General features: G+C 44.8%; 1 protein-coding gene across 1 annotated transcript in view; it reads left to right on the plus strand.

Moving 5' to 3' along the window:
• The window catches only part of T265_08700 (hypothetical protein), a gene marked incomplete at both ends in the record, with an annotated part of 43,734 nt that overhangs the window by 17,364 nt on the left and 9,702 nt on the right, over positions 1 to 16,668 (plus strand). Inside the window, 7 exons of the mRNA XM_009174574.1 lie at positions 874 to 1,186; positions 4,942 to 5,261; positions 11,777 to 12,070; positions 13,971 to 14,153; positions 15,653 to 15,743; positions 15,877 to 15,967; positions 16,184 to 16,242. Coding sequence (XP_009172838.1) covers positions 874 to 1,186; positions 4,942 to 5,261; positions 11,777 to 12,070; positions 13,971 to 14,153; positions 15,653 to 15,743; positions 15,877 to 15,967; positions 16,184 to 16,242 — 1,351 coding nt within the window. The remainder of the gene's footprint in view (positions 1 to 873; positions 1,187 to 4,941; positions 5,262 to 11,776; positions 12,071 to 13,970; positions 14,154 to 15,652; positions 15,744 to 15,876; positions 15,968 to 16,183; positions 16,243 to 16,668) is intronic.

The following is a 16,668-nucleotide window of genomic DNA, read 5'->3' on the forward strand; positions in this document are numbered from 1 at the left end:
CACACATACTTCGGCCATCGGTAGTGCTCGTCGTCTTTCTTACTGTGCACTTCAGCTGAAACTTTGAACACAGCGTTGTAAAAAGTGGGTCATTTGCAAATACAGTATCCTTTTTCTTGATAAGTTCCAAACTAAGACCATCTTAGCCCCTTCCGCGACCGAGATGGTTCAGTTGCTGGAGCATGAATTTATTGACCGGAAGGTCTGTGGTTCGAACCCAGTGTATGAATCTTGACCGCTTCTATTTAGGCTTGGGCAACCTGACACTATCTCGGCTTTCATGCTCCTTTCGAGTGGCATGGCAGCTAGGCACCGTAATGGTGTTACAGCTTAACGATCCAAGTCCTTTATCGTAAGATTTAACTTGTTCTGTAAACGAGAAAATCCATCAAAACGAATGACCAGTCAGGCAAGGACAGAACGGTCACATTTTCCGGTAAAATTGAAAAGAATTGGTTGATACTAGCTGGTGGTTCAAAACAGTGGCAGCTGTAACTCTAATTTTCACTGAATTCTGCTTCATTTAAATGAAAAATCACCTGTCGTCAACAGCCGACGCAATAATGCTTATTCCCGATTAATTGTCTTCGTTCGGGGGGGGGGGGGTCATTTACTCGGTTCGGCATATATTGAGGGTAATGTTGGTAGGTCAGGTAGCATAGAATGGTCGTTGTTTGTTCGCTGAGCTGGGTAAATTGATTGTGAACGTCTCACCACCAACCGTGGTGACGTCATCAGTGCTTTGCTATAGAGCATGGCATTGGGTCGGTGGTTATGCTTTGGGTAGTATTTCACATGTGTTAATATACGTGTTTCTGCCGGAGATGGTCTTCGGTCACGAGATACATATATCCAATCTGCTTCCGATTTCAGACGTACGGTGTATCTTTCAGCGAGTTCTTCGGATTCTGGTGAATATCCTTCTGAAGAAGATGAGGTCTATGTCGGAACGCGCGGTTCCAGTGCTAAGGCGGCCGCCGCTCAAGCACGACGCGCTCGAGCCAAGCCATTACTAAGCAATGCTGTTGGTCCATCCGTTATGATTGGTGGCATGACGTCTATCAGTTTGTGTAGACGGCGTAACCATACCTCGGAGCCTGGTGAAAATGTTCGGAAATCCGGTATTCGTCCATCATCCAGTAGCCAAGGCAGTAGTAGAAGTCGCAGCTCCTCGAGTTCCACAGACGTAAGTGTTTATCTGCCCATTATTTCGTCGTTTTTGTTATTTGAGATGTTCATTATTTGCTTTGTCTGGCGAATTCGCTTGGTCGTATGGCTTCAAGTTGTTCGTGCTTACTCCCAATGTCCAGCTACTTCGGGCTTTTCTTGGTGGACTTCTTTTTTGTATTTATTGTTTTGAACTGCTGTGATTAGGTAATTTCATCTCTCTGAATTTAACGGTACTATAGTTTGTCTCACAACGGGATCGCCGATGTCGGGATTTATCGCTTAGGTGGTGATATATAATCCGGACCGCACTGTACAACCAGTTAATCCACAGAATCGGTGCATTGACGGTACTTTTGTCATTATTAAATGAACCTCATTACTATATATGTACGCATTGTGCGATGTTCTACTTGAAGACGTTGAATTTACAGTGAAAGTGAGGAAAAACAATCGACTACCATGCTTGTCAGGTGAGATAGCACAAGTAGTTAGAGCACGAATTTACTGGCCGGAAAGTCCGTGGTTCCAGATTTTGCACAACTTTCGAGTGTTCCGTCCAGCCTTCTGTTTACTGCTTTGTACAAGAATGGTAGAAATATAAAATCGTTCATCTGTAGCACCCTTTCGGTGCCTAACTGCCATACCACACAAAGGAAGCACGAGGACTGGGATGCTGCCAGGTTGCCCAAGCCTAGATAGGGGGATTCGGGCGACAGAGGTCGGGTTTGAACCGCGGACCTTCCGGTCCGTAAATTTGCGCTCTAACCAAAGTCTCGTCTTTATCATCTGATGGTGTATAAGAGTGCTGTCCTTCTTTCATAATCCATTTGCGACTTTTCCTGTGGAGAACTTGATTGATCAGCAACTCTAGACTTGTTCAGCTCTTTTGCGTATGAGCGTTCACGGTTTCCCCCTAGTGCCGTTTGAGGAGGACCAGCTCAATTTTGTGCGCAGGAACCTGTGCCTATAAAAGCTCAAGGCTCCCGTACCAGGCTCGAATCGTGACTTTTCTGTTTCCTTTTAAGAATGAAATCCTGGAGGTGCTACCGATATGAGTCATTTTGGATTAGATTCGCCCCTTTCATTCAAATTGATACGATGTACTGCTGAATGGTTGACGTTTTTCGCATACTTGCAAATTCGGTGCTCCCCTTAAAACCAACCTCAGGAGCTTTCTCTCAGGTGGACGCTTCATCGCTTTGTACCATTTTTCCGCACAATATGAGCAGATGTATTTGGTAGTCGTTCCACCCATTTAACGGAAACAAGACTCATTGTCCCAATGGAGATCGACCTGCAGCGAGCCAGTCTACTCCCCTTATCACTAATTGTTCTGTTGATTGAATTTGGCGATACTTCTACTTAACATGTGTCAGATGCGACGGAAGCTTAAGGGAGCCTACCAGTGAGAGGTACACATGACATGCGTCGTACGCTTTCACTTGTTTGGCTGTAATTTCTATGGCATGGTCTGAATCCTCGCGAGTTTTTGCTCCACTTGCTACATCTTCGGACCCATAGGCTCGGCGGAAGTTATCGTGAAGTTTATATACTTCAGAATTGGAAATGTAAGCTCCTTCTCATTGTCTTCTGGTTGCTAGAACAGTATGATTTCGACGTAATGGATGTTCGCTATCTCGTAGAGTTACACCATGGTGGTCTTTCCCCCAAGTGAGTCCATGCATTAATTCAGTATCACTAAGTTCATTACTGGCAGACAAGTAAATGGATTTTATAATGGATAAGACGGTCCAGTCTGTATTTTTGTGTTTTGGACCGTATATGAGCGGAGAACATACTTTAATTTGGGTGCCCTCTTGCAACGGAGTCTTTTTTAATATCAAAAAGTTCAGGACCGAGTTTTAGAGTTGTGGGTGACAATATGTTTGTGTTTTTGGTGACTGTTTTGAACCGCTCGCCTGGAAATTCACCAGCAATAAATAAAGATGGCCTCATACAGTCCTGAGAACCTATGCTTCGGACAGATGGACAAGAAGTTGCCATTTTAGATGCGTTGTCATACCTCAACCGGCGAGAACCGGTCCGGCTTGGAACTACTGCTAATACACCAACTGAAACTCAAGGTTACGACCAGTGAAACTTCACCTTTCCGTTCACCTTTGAAAGTCTTAGCTACTGATATTCTGGCCATGAAATGAACCAGCTGTGTTACACTTTGAATAACTTTCTATTACCTTGTTGACGGTTTAGAAAAAGAAAGCGTTCAGCTGTAGCACCCTTCCGATGCCTAGCTGCCATCCATCCGAAGGAAGCACGAGGGCTGGGGTACTGCCAGGTTGCCCAAGCCTAGACAGGGGAAGTCGAGTGGCGGAGGTCGGATTTGAACCACGGACCTTCCGGTCAGTAAATTCGCGCGCTAACCACTTGGACCATCTCGCAGTTTTCCCATCTTCAAGTGACCGTTAATTCGGGTTATATCTGGCTTAAATTCGTTGTATGCGGTCTCGAAAACTGTGCAAACCACTCGAATTAGGGTTTTCCAGTAGAAGTCAACTTGACGTCAATCTCCGGTGGTATTTGGGAACATGAGATTCCAGCCCCCTGACTATCCACAGTGGCCACCAATCAGGAACGTGACGTTATAAACGGCCGCACATCACGGGAATATGCTGTTGGCCAGATTGTCAGTAATATGAACTTTAAATGAATGGTATCTGTATGGTATGATCGCCTCGAGTTTTACCAACTGAATCGAATGAGTAGTCATGCGAACAAACTTTCCTCTTTGTCGAATCCCAAAAATTATCTTTATGATCCAGATACTGCTAATGTCTACCTCGGGACTGAAGGCCATCGCCACTGACTATCTTTGAAACATTTAATTGGTAAAACAAACAGAAAATGCCCGTCATGCTTAGAGTTGCGCTCAAGGAACATTTCAAACCATTCCTAATAGAAATTCACAGTCGCAAGGTTGTTGATTCCACCAGTGATGCCCTACATTTTATCTGTGCTCGTCTCACATGTGTAGTGACGGGCGATAAACTCTGTTCCTCTGATTCATTGTTTTCCACTACGCGATTGTTTTTAGAAACTCTGCTTAACGGTGATTTAGAGGTTGCCCCTCGGTCGTGTAGGGTTTCACACGCATGAGTGCAAAACTTCGTCACCTGAACTAGTCAGTAAAGTTGTCGGGGGGATAGCGTGGGCCACTCATCATGAAAACACGTTGACGTACCCGGTCTTCGGTTTCTTTAACTCGAACCGCAGCCACCATCACTGAAATTTGACGCGCAGACGTGTGGAATGCATATTTAACATCCTAGTCTGTCGGAACAGAAGGCAAACCAATCTCCAAATGATATTTTAAATCAACTTAGCTGTCAATATTGACAGCGTGTCTGTGTACCTGGTGCGTGATACTCTTTTGAACCTCAAATCAGTAATTGTTCATCAGTAGTGTTGTATCCCATCTGAGTGTGTGGACAGGAATACTTGCTTTGCTTGTACGTGGTTGCATCACTTGTATGAATTGTATTCACATCACTCTTGTTCTAACACTTCTGTCCTGACGGCCGAAAACTGACACCACGGGCGTGTGGTCCGCATGCATGTACCATCTTACGAGACTTTCTATCCACAAATGCCAGAGCTAGCTAGCAGTCGAGTTGTAGTTGCTCATGATGATTCGAGCCGAAGTTTTCCAAGTGATGAACCTTGTTCATTTTGCCACAGAAAGTCAAAGTCAGGTAAAATTAGGGTTGAAGGATTTGCGGACTTCACACTTTCTCGTCTGACCTTTCCTTGCAGCGCAATTCAGGTAGACGTTTACGCCGAGAAGGTGGTCGTTCCCACGGAAAACGGTCTCGTGTGGAATACATCACTGCTTTTGGTGAAGGAACAGATGATAATACTGAATCCTCGAACAAACGACATCCATCCTTATCTTCTAACGCGACATCGTGGACGAAAAATAGATCTCCCGGCTGCGCTACTTCCTCGTTAGCCGCCTCTGTAGTTTCGAAATATCTGGACTCGTCGAAGCGATCTGTATCGCCGAAGAAATTTGGCGCAACGGTACACCACAGTACGTCACCGTCGCTTCATCGTCGTCACGCCGCGCGAAATCGGTTAGTAACATACCTGTTTTTACTGTTCAGATTCATGGCTTCGTTTAGCACAGTTGGTCCTGTTGTAATTATCTCATCCAAACTTGCCACCTTGTTGGTGACTTTATGTCGAGAAAGGACCCAAGAATACTATCAGTAGCACTTACATTGTGTTGAAAAAATCTTCAAGAGTGCACCTCCTTGAAAGAAGATAAATGACCCTGCTTGCCTCTGAATCAGTGCCAGAGCGCACTTCACAATGGCTTTCATACTGTAGCTATTCGAGATACAGATCATCCGTCCCATGGGATCAACATCACAAGACGCCTACAGATGTGCAGAAGCACGCCGAAGCATGGTCCAGATGATGTTTTCGTACGAAGCACCTCATACATGTTCCACGGATTAGGTGTACTTTCGTGTTCAAGTAATCTTGAAGCACTGTATGGAGTCGTGCTGAAAGTCGATGTTTTCTTCAAGGTTATGGCGCGTGCTTCGAAAGAAAATGTCGACCAAATGTCTAGTGTATGAGCTTTAAACAGTGGATAGGTTCCATTGTTTTGAAGCACCCTCTGACGACCCTATATGCCTCATGATGGGAAAAATAAACCCCAGCGAAATAGGCAGTTATTAAAAGTGGCAATTGAAGAGCACCCTGTCTTGAAAGTCACAATCAATCAAAGGACACTTCGCCGTTGTTTATTTCCACACCATTAGTCTTATTCACACGGGTCAGATGTAAGTATCGTCACATTCACTAATAAAGAAGTGTACATTTGGGTGTCTTCATACTGCACGTTTCCCATTGTTTTATTTCCAAAGCTCACACAAACTGGTTTCCACCTTACCTGTGCAAATAAGTGCCATAAAAGTGTGGCGCAGAGGGTGCTTCTCCGTCCCATTAAGGGGGGCGCGTTTTTGGCCGATCCCGAGTGTGCTCACTTTTCGGGGGACTATATATGTATATATATATATATATTCCCTGCTTTAAAGCACCAAATAAGCCCATAACTACCTGCTATATACACAAATTTGTTTTCAACATTAGTGGGAGTCATAAGTGTGATTCTGGCTATATTAACCTTTTTAATTACTACATTAATCTCCCGAACCTAGATTCTCTCCAAATGGAGCTCATTAATGGAATACACTAGTATCCCCCGCTTTCCAAAATTAAATAGAGGTCCGGTCCCATTTTGGTAGTCGAATATAGAATCTCATAAGGTACATAAGGAATATAACGCAGCTATGTTCGGGAATCAGCTATTTAACACACTCGTTCTATTCATAACATCAGTCTCCGGAAGGTATAGTCTTGTCTGTGATCCTAGCATGGTAAGACCAAATCGAAAATTCCACTGCTATGTCCTAATATATTATCACGCACACTACCTGCTTTGGCTGATACTAGTTGTTCAGAAAGGATAAAAATTCACACTTCACACTACTGGCAGCGCATTTCTACTTTTTGGTGGCGCTGACACCTAGTTTGATCATTTCGAAATAGGAATTAGGAACGTTGAGCATTTACAAATGCCAAGGCACGTGTCCGAAATTCCCATGCAGAACGGATAATCTGTTGTTAGCAGTTCGAACAGTTGTTCTTTCCACCGTAGCTGAACATCAAGGCCAATCTCGGGCCAATACATCACTACTCACCGCCGGGATGTGACTGTATACATTGCTGTACTATTGTATTTTATTACTGTATACATTATTGACAAATGAAGGCGTTCGCATGACAGCTAAAGTCTATTGACAGCCTTAGACTCACGAATCACTATTCGTAGACCCATTGGCACAAACGAAGGTGCACGTGTACAGTGTCCTGCATGGTAGTGGAATGACGTTTATCTTGAAGTTGTAGACATGGCAACTCAAATCGGCATCTTGATAATTGCGATGTTAGTACATGAAAGCCACATAGGTGGATTTTGCTCCACCCAACTTCAACGTTACGATTGCCGAACAACAGATGCTACATCAACACCAACGGTTTCCGGACAGGTAGTTTAACTGAGTGTAACTTACTAGGCACGCACGTTAGACGCGATCACGTGGATTGGTGCTGGTTGACAGAACATCAATATATAGACTGTCCAGACACGTTACGCCGCAAGCGTAATAAAAAAGGATGCTACTGCTATACCGTGCAACTGCATAATCGACGAGCAACCGGCTTTCCGTCTCCTTGGAAATAATCGTGTTGGAGAATTCGCTAGTTTTGATTTTTACTTTCTAGTTCACTTTTTGCGAGTGATTCCGTTTGTTGTAAGGAATCATCCTATAACCAAGATACGGATCTTAAAGGTGCCATTTGAGGTCTTGGAGTTGTGGAACCTGACAATGATGAGTCTACAACCGTGAGACTATGTGAACAGTTGGGAATACTTGCCCTCAAAGAATTCTCAACGCTGACTCCGGCCGTGACAGATCTTCACTATCGCTTAGCAGAAGTCAAGAGAGAGAGAGAGAGAAAGGGCTGTAGTAATCAAACGGATTTCTGCCATGCTGGTAGCGTTAATTGTATTTTGACTTCGACGGTTCGATTTCAGTGGATATAAGGGTAACTGTTACTAACTTTCATCGTGGTAATCGTGTCTGCAAACGGTTTATCACAATTTGAGCTTCGTTCGTATAACCTGAAAGTACGGTCGATGGAGGTGCTTCTCAGAAGAAAGACTACCCTCCGACTATGTTCAGTTGGGACGCTCCCCTTGAGTAGTCTTTGTTCAGGGGAATGATTATATATATATATATATATATATGTAATAAGGTGGACGACTTGTGTCATTGCTTATTGTTATGCCATCATGCTTAAGCTGGTTGTCAGTTTGCGGAGGCCTCTGCACTTTCCCCTTATTCCCTCGGATTTAAATCGGCGCGAAGGTCCTGGACTCCACACTCGGTTCGGTGCAGACAGTCTGTGACTCCTTAGTGTGTACGGGTGTCCACTTAACCATTGTTGGTATATCCGATTCGGATACTTGCCATTCATACATCAAACAGGTGTCTTGGAGGAGATGGTAATAACTGTGGCTATTTGTGGGTTTTTTTTAATGTGTTCTCACTTCATGCCCGCTCAAACAGCCCTTTTGTCTCCAAATTGTGATTCCCACAGGCCTAAAACCGAAGTACCAAGAAACGAGTCTTAGTGATGTTTGAACCCATCAGCATTACCTATTTTTTGTTGTGTCGGGATTTGAAGCTCGATCATCTGACATCTCACCTCTGCGGGTGAGCTGTCGATCGAAGACTGGTGGTTGAGCTTCGGTGCTATACTGGCTGCAATCTCGCGTCGCAAGGTTTAGCCATGCCAGGAAGGCCAAGATGGACAGCCAAACGGGAAGCAGTGAACTGTTACCCTGCGAGTGATCGTATTGCTTGGTAATTTGTGGAAAATGAAGGGCTGTCCTCTGCGATAGAAGTGTGTGTGTGTGGCAAGATGTTTCCTCCACGTGACGAGCATTTCCATATAAGTGTAATCAGCGGTGTTGCCCGTCCTCTATGAAGGCCGAGCAAAAAAAGGTTGGTCCTAATAATCTCACTCCGGTAGCGAGAATTTTAGTGGTGACAACTTGGGAATTTGCCACTGACTGAAATATGGTACAAAGTTGCCAAGAGCTCACTTTGGCTCCAAACACGTCTGCTTGATGCAGCTGCATCAGGATCGATACGTCCTAGCCTTAGTCCCAGCACCTTTGGGACAGGCTGTTCCCCGTAGCCAAGATCCGGGTGGGATCTCCCACTTTGATCCTACAACCTGATGCCCTGTGGGCCAGATTTTTGTGTCAAAGGCCCAAAATGATATACCTCTAAAAAACCCTCCCTTAACCCGTTCAGCTTCCCTCACCCGCACTTCATTCCCGCCTTCCAACTCATTATGGTAAATCCAGCTGCCAGCCCGGTAACCACCGTCTCCTGCCCAAGCTACCATCCGAGAGATAAAAATGATCCTTTTTCTATACTCAGAAGATATGATCCATTTTCTATACTCAGAAGATGTGATCCACTTTGTTGCTTTGTTAGGTTGGACAGCAGGTATCTTTTGTGGAATTTTTCCCCTTTCCATCGATGTATGTTGTTTCTCCGAAACACACCTACACCGTAGGACGTGCTCAGGTAGTACACATTTCACTCTTCGGGTATCTGATGCAATGGCTCGTGATTTGTATGATGTGGACTGAATTTCAATAAACAGTTGTATCTGTTAGACAAGTGCACTCATTTGCAAACCACTTTGTTTTTGACGGGAGACTCACCTGGAACCCAGCGGAATCTCTCGTTTACGGTGTTTTTGAGCAACTGAATTTGCTGAAGTAGGCTGCCTCATGTTGGTACGATATTGGAGATGTCACGATACATTGTATAGACATAGTGCACTACTCATAAGGTAGCTGAAGAAGAGTTTTCAGCAACCTTATGAGCAATGTATTACGTCTGCACAGCTGTATTTATTATTGAAATCTGTCATCGCTGGTCGGATCAGCTGGATAGACAGGTGTTGCCGTTCCGGCAGGTGAACACCCAATTGAGACGACTAACTCCGGAAAAAGCATAATTGTTAGATTCCTAGTTGACACTCAGTCAGTGCTGGACGTCGTCTGTCGCTAATCAGTAGGAAGCTGCAGCCTGAGCGCCTATGCAGTGTTACTTGGCGGTCACCAGGTACAAGTCATTCCCGGGCGTAGTTGGGTCATGCAATCATCATTTACCACTGGAGAACCTCAAAGAGTGGCGTTCATTCTAAGACACCCAGCCTTATTTCAATCCTAGCGTTGTGCCGGCCCACTTTTTAGTTCGCACTTCCTCAGGACCATGCCGCCCGACGGATGCTCGTCCACTTTGTCAACTCTCAAGGTTTTTAGTAGCTCAGTAACCACACTGCTGATGGAGACTGGCTAAAAGATGAGTTGAATCTATGTTCGCAGCCTTCAATATGGTATCACCGAGCCCTCCCCCCCGGCCCTACCAAATGAACACTAGATGTCGTCTACAGCCATCAGGTATTATTGGTGCCTAAAAGACCATCCAGCAACTGGTGACCACGGTGGTGCACGTAAATTCTTTAAACGCCGGATAATCATGATCCTTGAAAATCATAGAAAGCGCCGTTGGACTGCGAAAACCTAGTGGATCGAGGACATTTTCGCTTCAGGAACCAGCCGCACCTTGTTTCAACTTCTACATTCAACTGATCAAATGACTGAAAAAGACGGAATAGCAATTGGGGAGCAAGATGCCTCAGTGGCGAATTTGCTGACCGTAAGGTTCATTGTTCGAACTCGACCCCTGCATCTTGACTTCTGCTGTCTAGGCTCCGGCAACTTGGCAGTATCCCAACCCTCGTGCTTCCCTCGGGTGGCATGGCGGTTAGGCACCAAAATGGTGTTACGGCTGAACGAATAGGAATTCATTCGTTTAGTTGTGCCATAGAGTCATCCACTTTGCATTTCAGAGAACAGTTAGCTGGTTTTCCTCAACTCGAACTCTGGAAGGACCCATTGATCCTGAAAGGAAAGTTGACATCAGCCCCCATCAGCTGGAGGGACCGTTATTTCAACGTGACAGGGCACCTATCCCGGATGATTTCGTACCCTAGACTTTAATAAAGATGGCGAGGTTCTGACGAATGATATTTCTGGATCGTTCTGAGGCGTGGCATCTCTTCAGAACTGTCTCTTTTGCCTAATGACTGTATTTTGGACAGCACTTCTTTCAGTCCTGTCTGCTTCACACGTATCTTGTGCCTTGATCTTAATAAAACCCTAGTGATCTACTGACTTTAATTACTTTCATAACCTCCTGATCCGCAGAATATTGGCTTGTAATTCGACCACGTACCTTGGCCATTTCCGATCAGTTTTCCTTAGTAGATGCATCATCCTCATTGATTCGCAAACTTCCTCTTCTAGCTTTCTACATTGTATATTTCCAGTATCTTTTGCTTGTATAAAATGGTTGTTTCAGAATCTTAAGTTATCACAGTCTGCATCCCATGGGGGCGCTGTGATCAACGTCGGCCCCTAACATTTTTGCCTAGAAGCCAATTGAAACTCACAATAAGCTTTCAGCTGTAAAACCTTACCTCGCTGACAAGCCACGCGAAGCAAGCACGAGGGTTGAGGTGCTGTCAGGTCGCCCAAGCCTAGACAGGAGCAATCGAGACGTAGGGGTTGGGTTCAAACCGCAGACCTTCCAGCTAGGGAGTTTGTGCCTTAACGACTTAGATGTCTAGAAATTCTTGGTACATGTCATACATGTAGGGAGCGAATGACAAACTTCTATGCTCAAAAACGTCAGGTTTCTTTCCGGCACTGCGGCAAATATATCTCATTCCTGACGCCGTAGATTATTTGTTAGTTTGTCAGCATCCTCACCTATCAGCAGCCAATTTCACTGACTAAAATTTGCTGCCCTCAGGCGAGTGACATCATTGTGTGCACCCTCAATGCGCGTTTCGTCGTATAGTTGGTGCTATTCTCCTGTAATGTTCCCTTTCACCTTACTTGTACATCGATGTCTCCCTCATTCAGCTCACCGGCCGAAAAGTTTCGCGGTGCACGACAGAAGCCGCGCAGAACACGGTCACATTCGAACTCTCGTTCTTCTTCATCAAGTAGTCGTTCTTTATCGAATCGTGAGAATATCCGAGGGAAGCGGAATCTTCGAGGCCCAACACGCAGCTCCAGTTCCAGTTCCACTGACAATTGGAATCATGATAGATCTCGCTCCACAAGATCGCGTCGGAATTCCTCGCGACCCCGTTCCTTGTCATCTCGCCGTTCTGGTTCACCTTCTCCCCTTGATGACCGATCTTCATTCAACCGGTATTTCTTGTTTGTATTTTCTGTCTGTACTCACTATAAAACAGTTATGTTTGGCCCAATGAACCGGTTTCGCAACGGGCTTTAGCAACTAACGAGACCGTCGTAAATTTGCACGTGATAACTGATAAGAAACACGGCTAGGCTCACCGAAATGTTTGAGACGGACTGCTAGTTAAACCAAGGAGACCTGTTTCTAGCTGTTTTTGCTTGGAGTTAGTCATCCCGTTTCCCAGAGAATATATTTTACCTTTCATCAAATACGGCTATCCGCAGCACTGCTTCCTCCCATTGGCACTAACTTTATGGTTTCAGCTGTCTGATTCTGAGCTCCCACCGAACACTACGAAATTCAACGCCCAAACTTCATAACATCCTCACATTACATATTCTCAAATGAACCATTCCCAACACCATAATGATACAGGAAACCTCACAAGGTACAGCGCAATCCATCATTGAGTGTGTGAAAATAGAGTTGGAACTTTGATCCCGTTTCCAAATTAGGTTGACTGGCCACAAAAATTTTCCCACGGTCTCACATGCTCACAAGTAAAGTGACCCCCGATGTTTCGACAGAAAATTAGATAAATTATGAGTTCCAGTCAAGGGATAAGGAAGAAAATTCCGCAGAAAAAAAACAACGAGCTCGCTGTTGTGATTAGAAGCGCTACCAGTCCGAAACTATTCATAATCTTGAAACAAAATCAGCTGTTTCTTGATACACGTATCGTCCCCAGGGGCACACGTTCCAGAGCGGATGAACACGTTATCAATACCCTACAGAAATGGGGTTCTATTTTTGGTTAAGAAAACCGGTGACAGAGAGATTCGAACAACCACTTCCTGATCGAGACCTACCAATCTGCGAACCGTTTGTGGCAACGCTATTTTCGAATACGCAAAAATTGCGCTCACATAGTCTCAACAAGCAAATGACATCAAGGCAGATAAAGCAGCACTGTCACCTATCACCAATGCAAGTCAGGTTTTGATGTCCTCAAAAATTCCAAGTCTCTAACCCCATTTCAATACCAGCATTTTTCTCACGTCTGTGGATGTGGGGTTAGAACATTCCAGTTGCTCACTTGATGCAGTTTGATCAAGTTGTGTCTTTTATTATTATATCGCTTGTCGTTCAGTCATCTTATCAGCCATAAATCATGTACCAGGGTTACGTTAGTACCAGGTGCTACAGCTTCGGTCACAAGACCATGGGAGATCGTGGGAGATGTAACCGGCAATCCAGGCAGTAGTTTGATCAGTTAGCTCGGGAACATAGGTGGCGCGCATTGAATGCAATGGCTTCGATGCACGAGCACGTGACGAAGATGAGATTGAGGAAGGTCACACACAAAGTCGATGTTTAAACGACTACTGTGGTAATAGAGCGATTGGATAGCATTTGAGTGCGATTCGGTTCACAGTTATCGCAGTCAATCACTGGGACTTAGCAGCTCGATGAGGCGATGGCTTTCATAGACGCTTTGTAATTTGTGCTTTATCCAATATCCTATCCGTTATCCGACTCTGCACAATGGTTGCTTGATATAGCAGGCTGTTTCGAAGTTTTGAATTCGGAAATTGTTTGATACCTTAAATAGTGAACTGACATACAGTGTAACCGTAAGTTAGTCACCTGATGTAAATCATTGTTTTGCCAATCAGTTTTTTCTGCGAGTGTTACTTGCTATGGCAGTGTGTTGGGTGCGTTTACTGGTCGTTGACCAGATGACCACTTGATCAAACACCAGCTATTCGCCATCTTCATAGTCGATACACCTTCCTCCCTTCGTACGCGTTGAATATGACGTGCGAAGGAAACTTTAGTATGCGTCTCGACTCTATGTAAAGTTAACATGCCGTGTGATCACAGTTCAGGTAACTGCTTTGAACATTTTAGTCTGGGAGAGTCAAACCTACGTTCCACCTCGTCAGCATCATTTGGTGCGGGTCAATCTTCTATATCACCTGTGAGGAAGCGATATTATCGCCCCGAATTGGAGTCAGATGAGGGCTCACAACTCTCTGACAGTAGCAGCAACAATTCGGTACACGAAAACAGATCAAGTGGCCGATTTCCTCGGTAAGTCATAAAGTCGCTGATGGTTCATTCTTATGAGCCATCATTAACGTCACTTAGACACCGGACCTCACCGCGGTTTTACAGTTTGTGAGACTTTTTACTGATTAGGTTTTATCGAGTTCACCACATCCAGACCAAGCCTTCCGCTGTCACGTTTACTTTTCGCCTTCGTGTTTAATATCCAATTTGCATCTTGATTCTTACATCACAAGGGCTGCAGTGCCAAGTGCGAATCGTCCTTCTAAGTACGTTTACGATATTACTCTTGTTAGCTCATGTCCTCCTGGATTGTATATCATTTTCTATAGCCCGACGAATTCAGCGGCATGGCTCGGTGTATTACACCCGGACAGCTTAAAGTACTGCTTCAGTTTGAGGTAGGGTCATACTAATCTACATAGCTCGGCAAGTTTCTACAGGCTTGCGAATAATGAAATCACTTCCTCAGTCGGGGAGACCAAGACAGTTCTCGCCGAAATCGGAAACCTATTAGACCTTTGGAGGATCAGATTTCCTGGTAGGAGCAGAACTCACAACACTGCTGTATGGATCAGAACGCCACCACTGGCATAAGGTTCATTTGTTTAATTCTCGAAAGTACTGCTTTGTCGGATAGGAATATTGGATCAGTTGTCTGAAGTTCGTTGGCCTTTGGAGGAAAGGACTCGCTCACGATAGGCGGGCTAGTCGCATGGGTGAAGCCTCTCTCTCAATCCCTGCCAACTTACAATGGGCAATGACACAAATGTGTTCGCCCTGTGATTCGACAGGGGAATTTTAGAGAGGTTTTGGCAGCTCTGTTCCCCAAGACAGGTTCACGAGACGCAACACAGGCAACCTGGTCACTCAGCCAACCGTCACCCGCCAGTTTCCGTGAATATACGTCTTAATTTATACTCTGTTTGAAGTACGGAAATGTCCTACGTCTTTCCACTCGTTAATTTCATTCCTGGCTGTCACTTTGAACGAACCTATAACGTTAGCCTGTTCAGACGCGATAATAATTCTGGTGCGTCCAGTGTGCGCTAATGGGGTAGTGGCAACACACGCCTCGCATGTCAGATATCCGGAGTTAGAACGAATCAGTAAGATCCAACCGTAGTTCCTCTTCATTACTTACAACACCGCATCCAAAAAATTTTCAAACGGCTGATTTTGAAAGCTACTCCAGAGGCTTTCTTCTTTCCTCTCATTCGTATGGGAGTAAGAGGTGTGCAAGACGCTTACAGTTTCCTCCCGGAACTTCTTACAATGCTGAAAGTGAGTCGGCAGTTTTCCTTCAAATAAATTCTTTGCTGTGCTTTGCAAACCGAAAATCGGAATTTTTGAGTAGTCCAAGTGGGTTATCAGCTCTGATGGTTTGGACTGGCAAAAAGTACGAATATGTCAGATGAAGTAACCTCATGAGACACATCCGGCTGCAGTAGTAGCGAAACGAATTCGAAGTTCTGACTTTTTCCTATCAACTATCTGACCCTCCTTGTATTTTCTCCACTCAGCTGGCGCGATTCCGGTGGATCGAATTATATGGCGGGTAAGACGGAGACTTATTCAACCAGTGGAGATCGTAATCAGAGAAGCCCACCTAAAGTCAGTCTCGTTGCGTATTCTGCTCCGGTTGATTTGATCTTTAGTTATTGGTTTATCGAAAACCACTCTTCCTTTATGGAACATCCTAGTCCCTTGTGATTTTCGTGGTTTATTCGTTGCTCTCACTTTCAAGGCTCCTGCGGATACTTGTTCTGTCGGTAAGCCGAGCCTCACACCCCAGGAACTGCTCAAGCGTCGTATGCAGGCCCAGCTTACTAAGGCATGTAAGTTCGTACCTGTGATTTAACAGTATATTCTTATAGTCTTGATCTTTTGTATCGAGTGTTCAAGATATCACATATCTTTGCTTACGGAGAATCTTTTCGTCAAAACAATGAGGCCTCGCTCTTCTCACAATATGTATATACCATCCTAGAAACTCTCAGTCGCCTTTCAACTTATTGCATATGAACTATGTGCGTCTGTCTTGACATTTTCAGTTAACGCGGACAAAAAGGCCGAATTGGAGAAGCAACTGCAGTTGGAACGAGAGCGACAGGTATGTCGATTGGGGTACATTTTCAAGTCGTTTCTTGGGATAACTGTACCCAACCTGATGACGCTTATAAAAAGAAACGCCTCGATGCCGAGCTGAAGCTATCCAAAGTTTATGACTTGACAGAGCGAACTGACAGATTTTACTGGCGAGTAGGATAACAGTATTGTTTTCTTTGACACATAGTTGTCGACTCCCCCGTGCAATCAGATTAGTTAGCTCTGGGCCCTTGCGATTCAACGAGTTAACCTGTGAGTCTAGTGGGCTACCCTCTTTCCCTGTCGAATATTAACCTAACAATAGATGGAACACTCCAAGGCTTGATTCAACTGGCAACTCTACTCTATTCATCTCCACAGATCTACCAAACATACAAAAGTCACAAGGAACGATGTTGATTTGGGAACGTGTGACTGAACTAGTCAGTTG

The sequence above is a fragment of the Opisthorchis viverrini genome (genome assembly GCF_000715545.1).
Source record: "Opisthorchis viverrini unplaced genomic scaffold opera_v5_229, whole genome shotgun sequence".
Lineage (NCBI taxonomy): Eukaryota > Metazoa > Platyhelminthes > Trematoda > Opisthorchiida > Opisthorchiidae > Opisthorchis > Opisthorchis viverrini.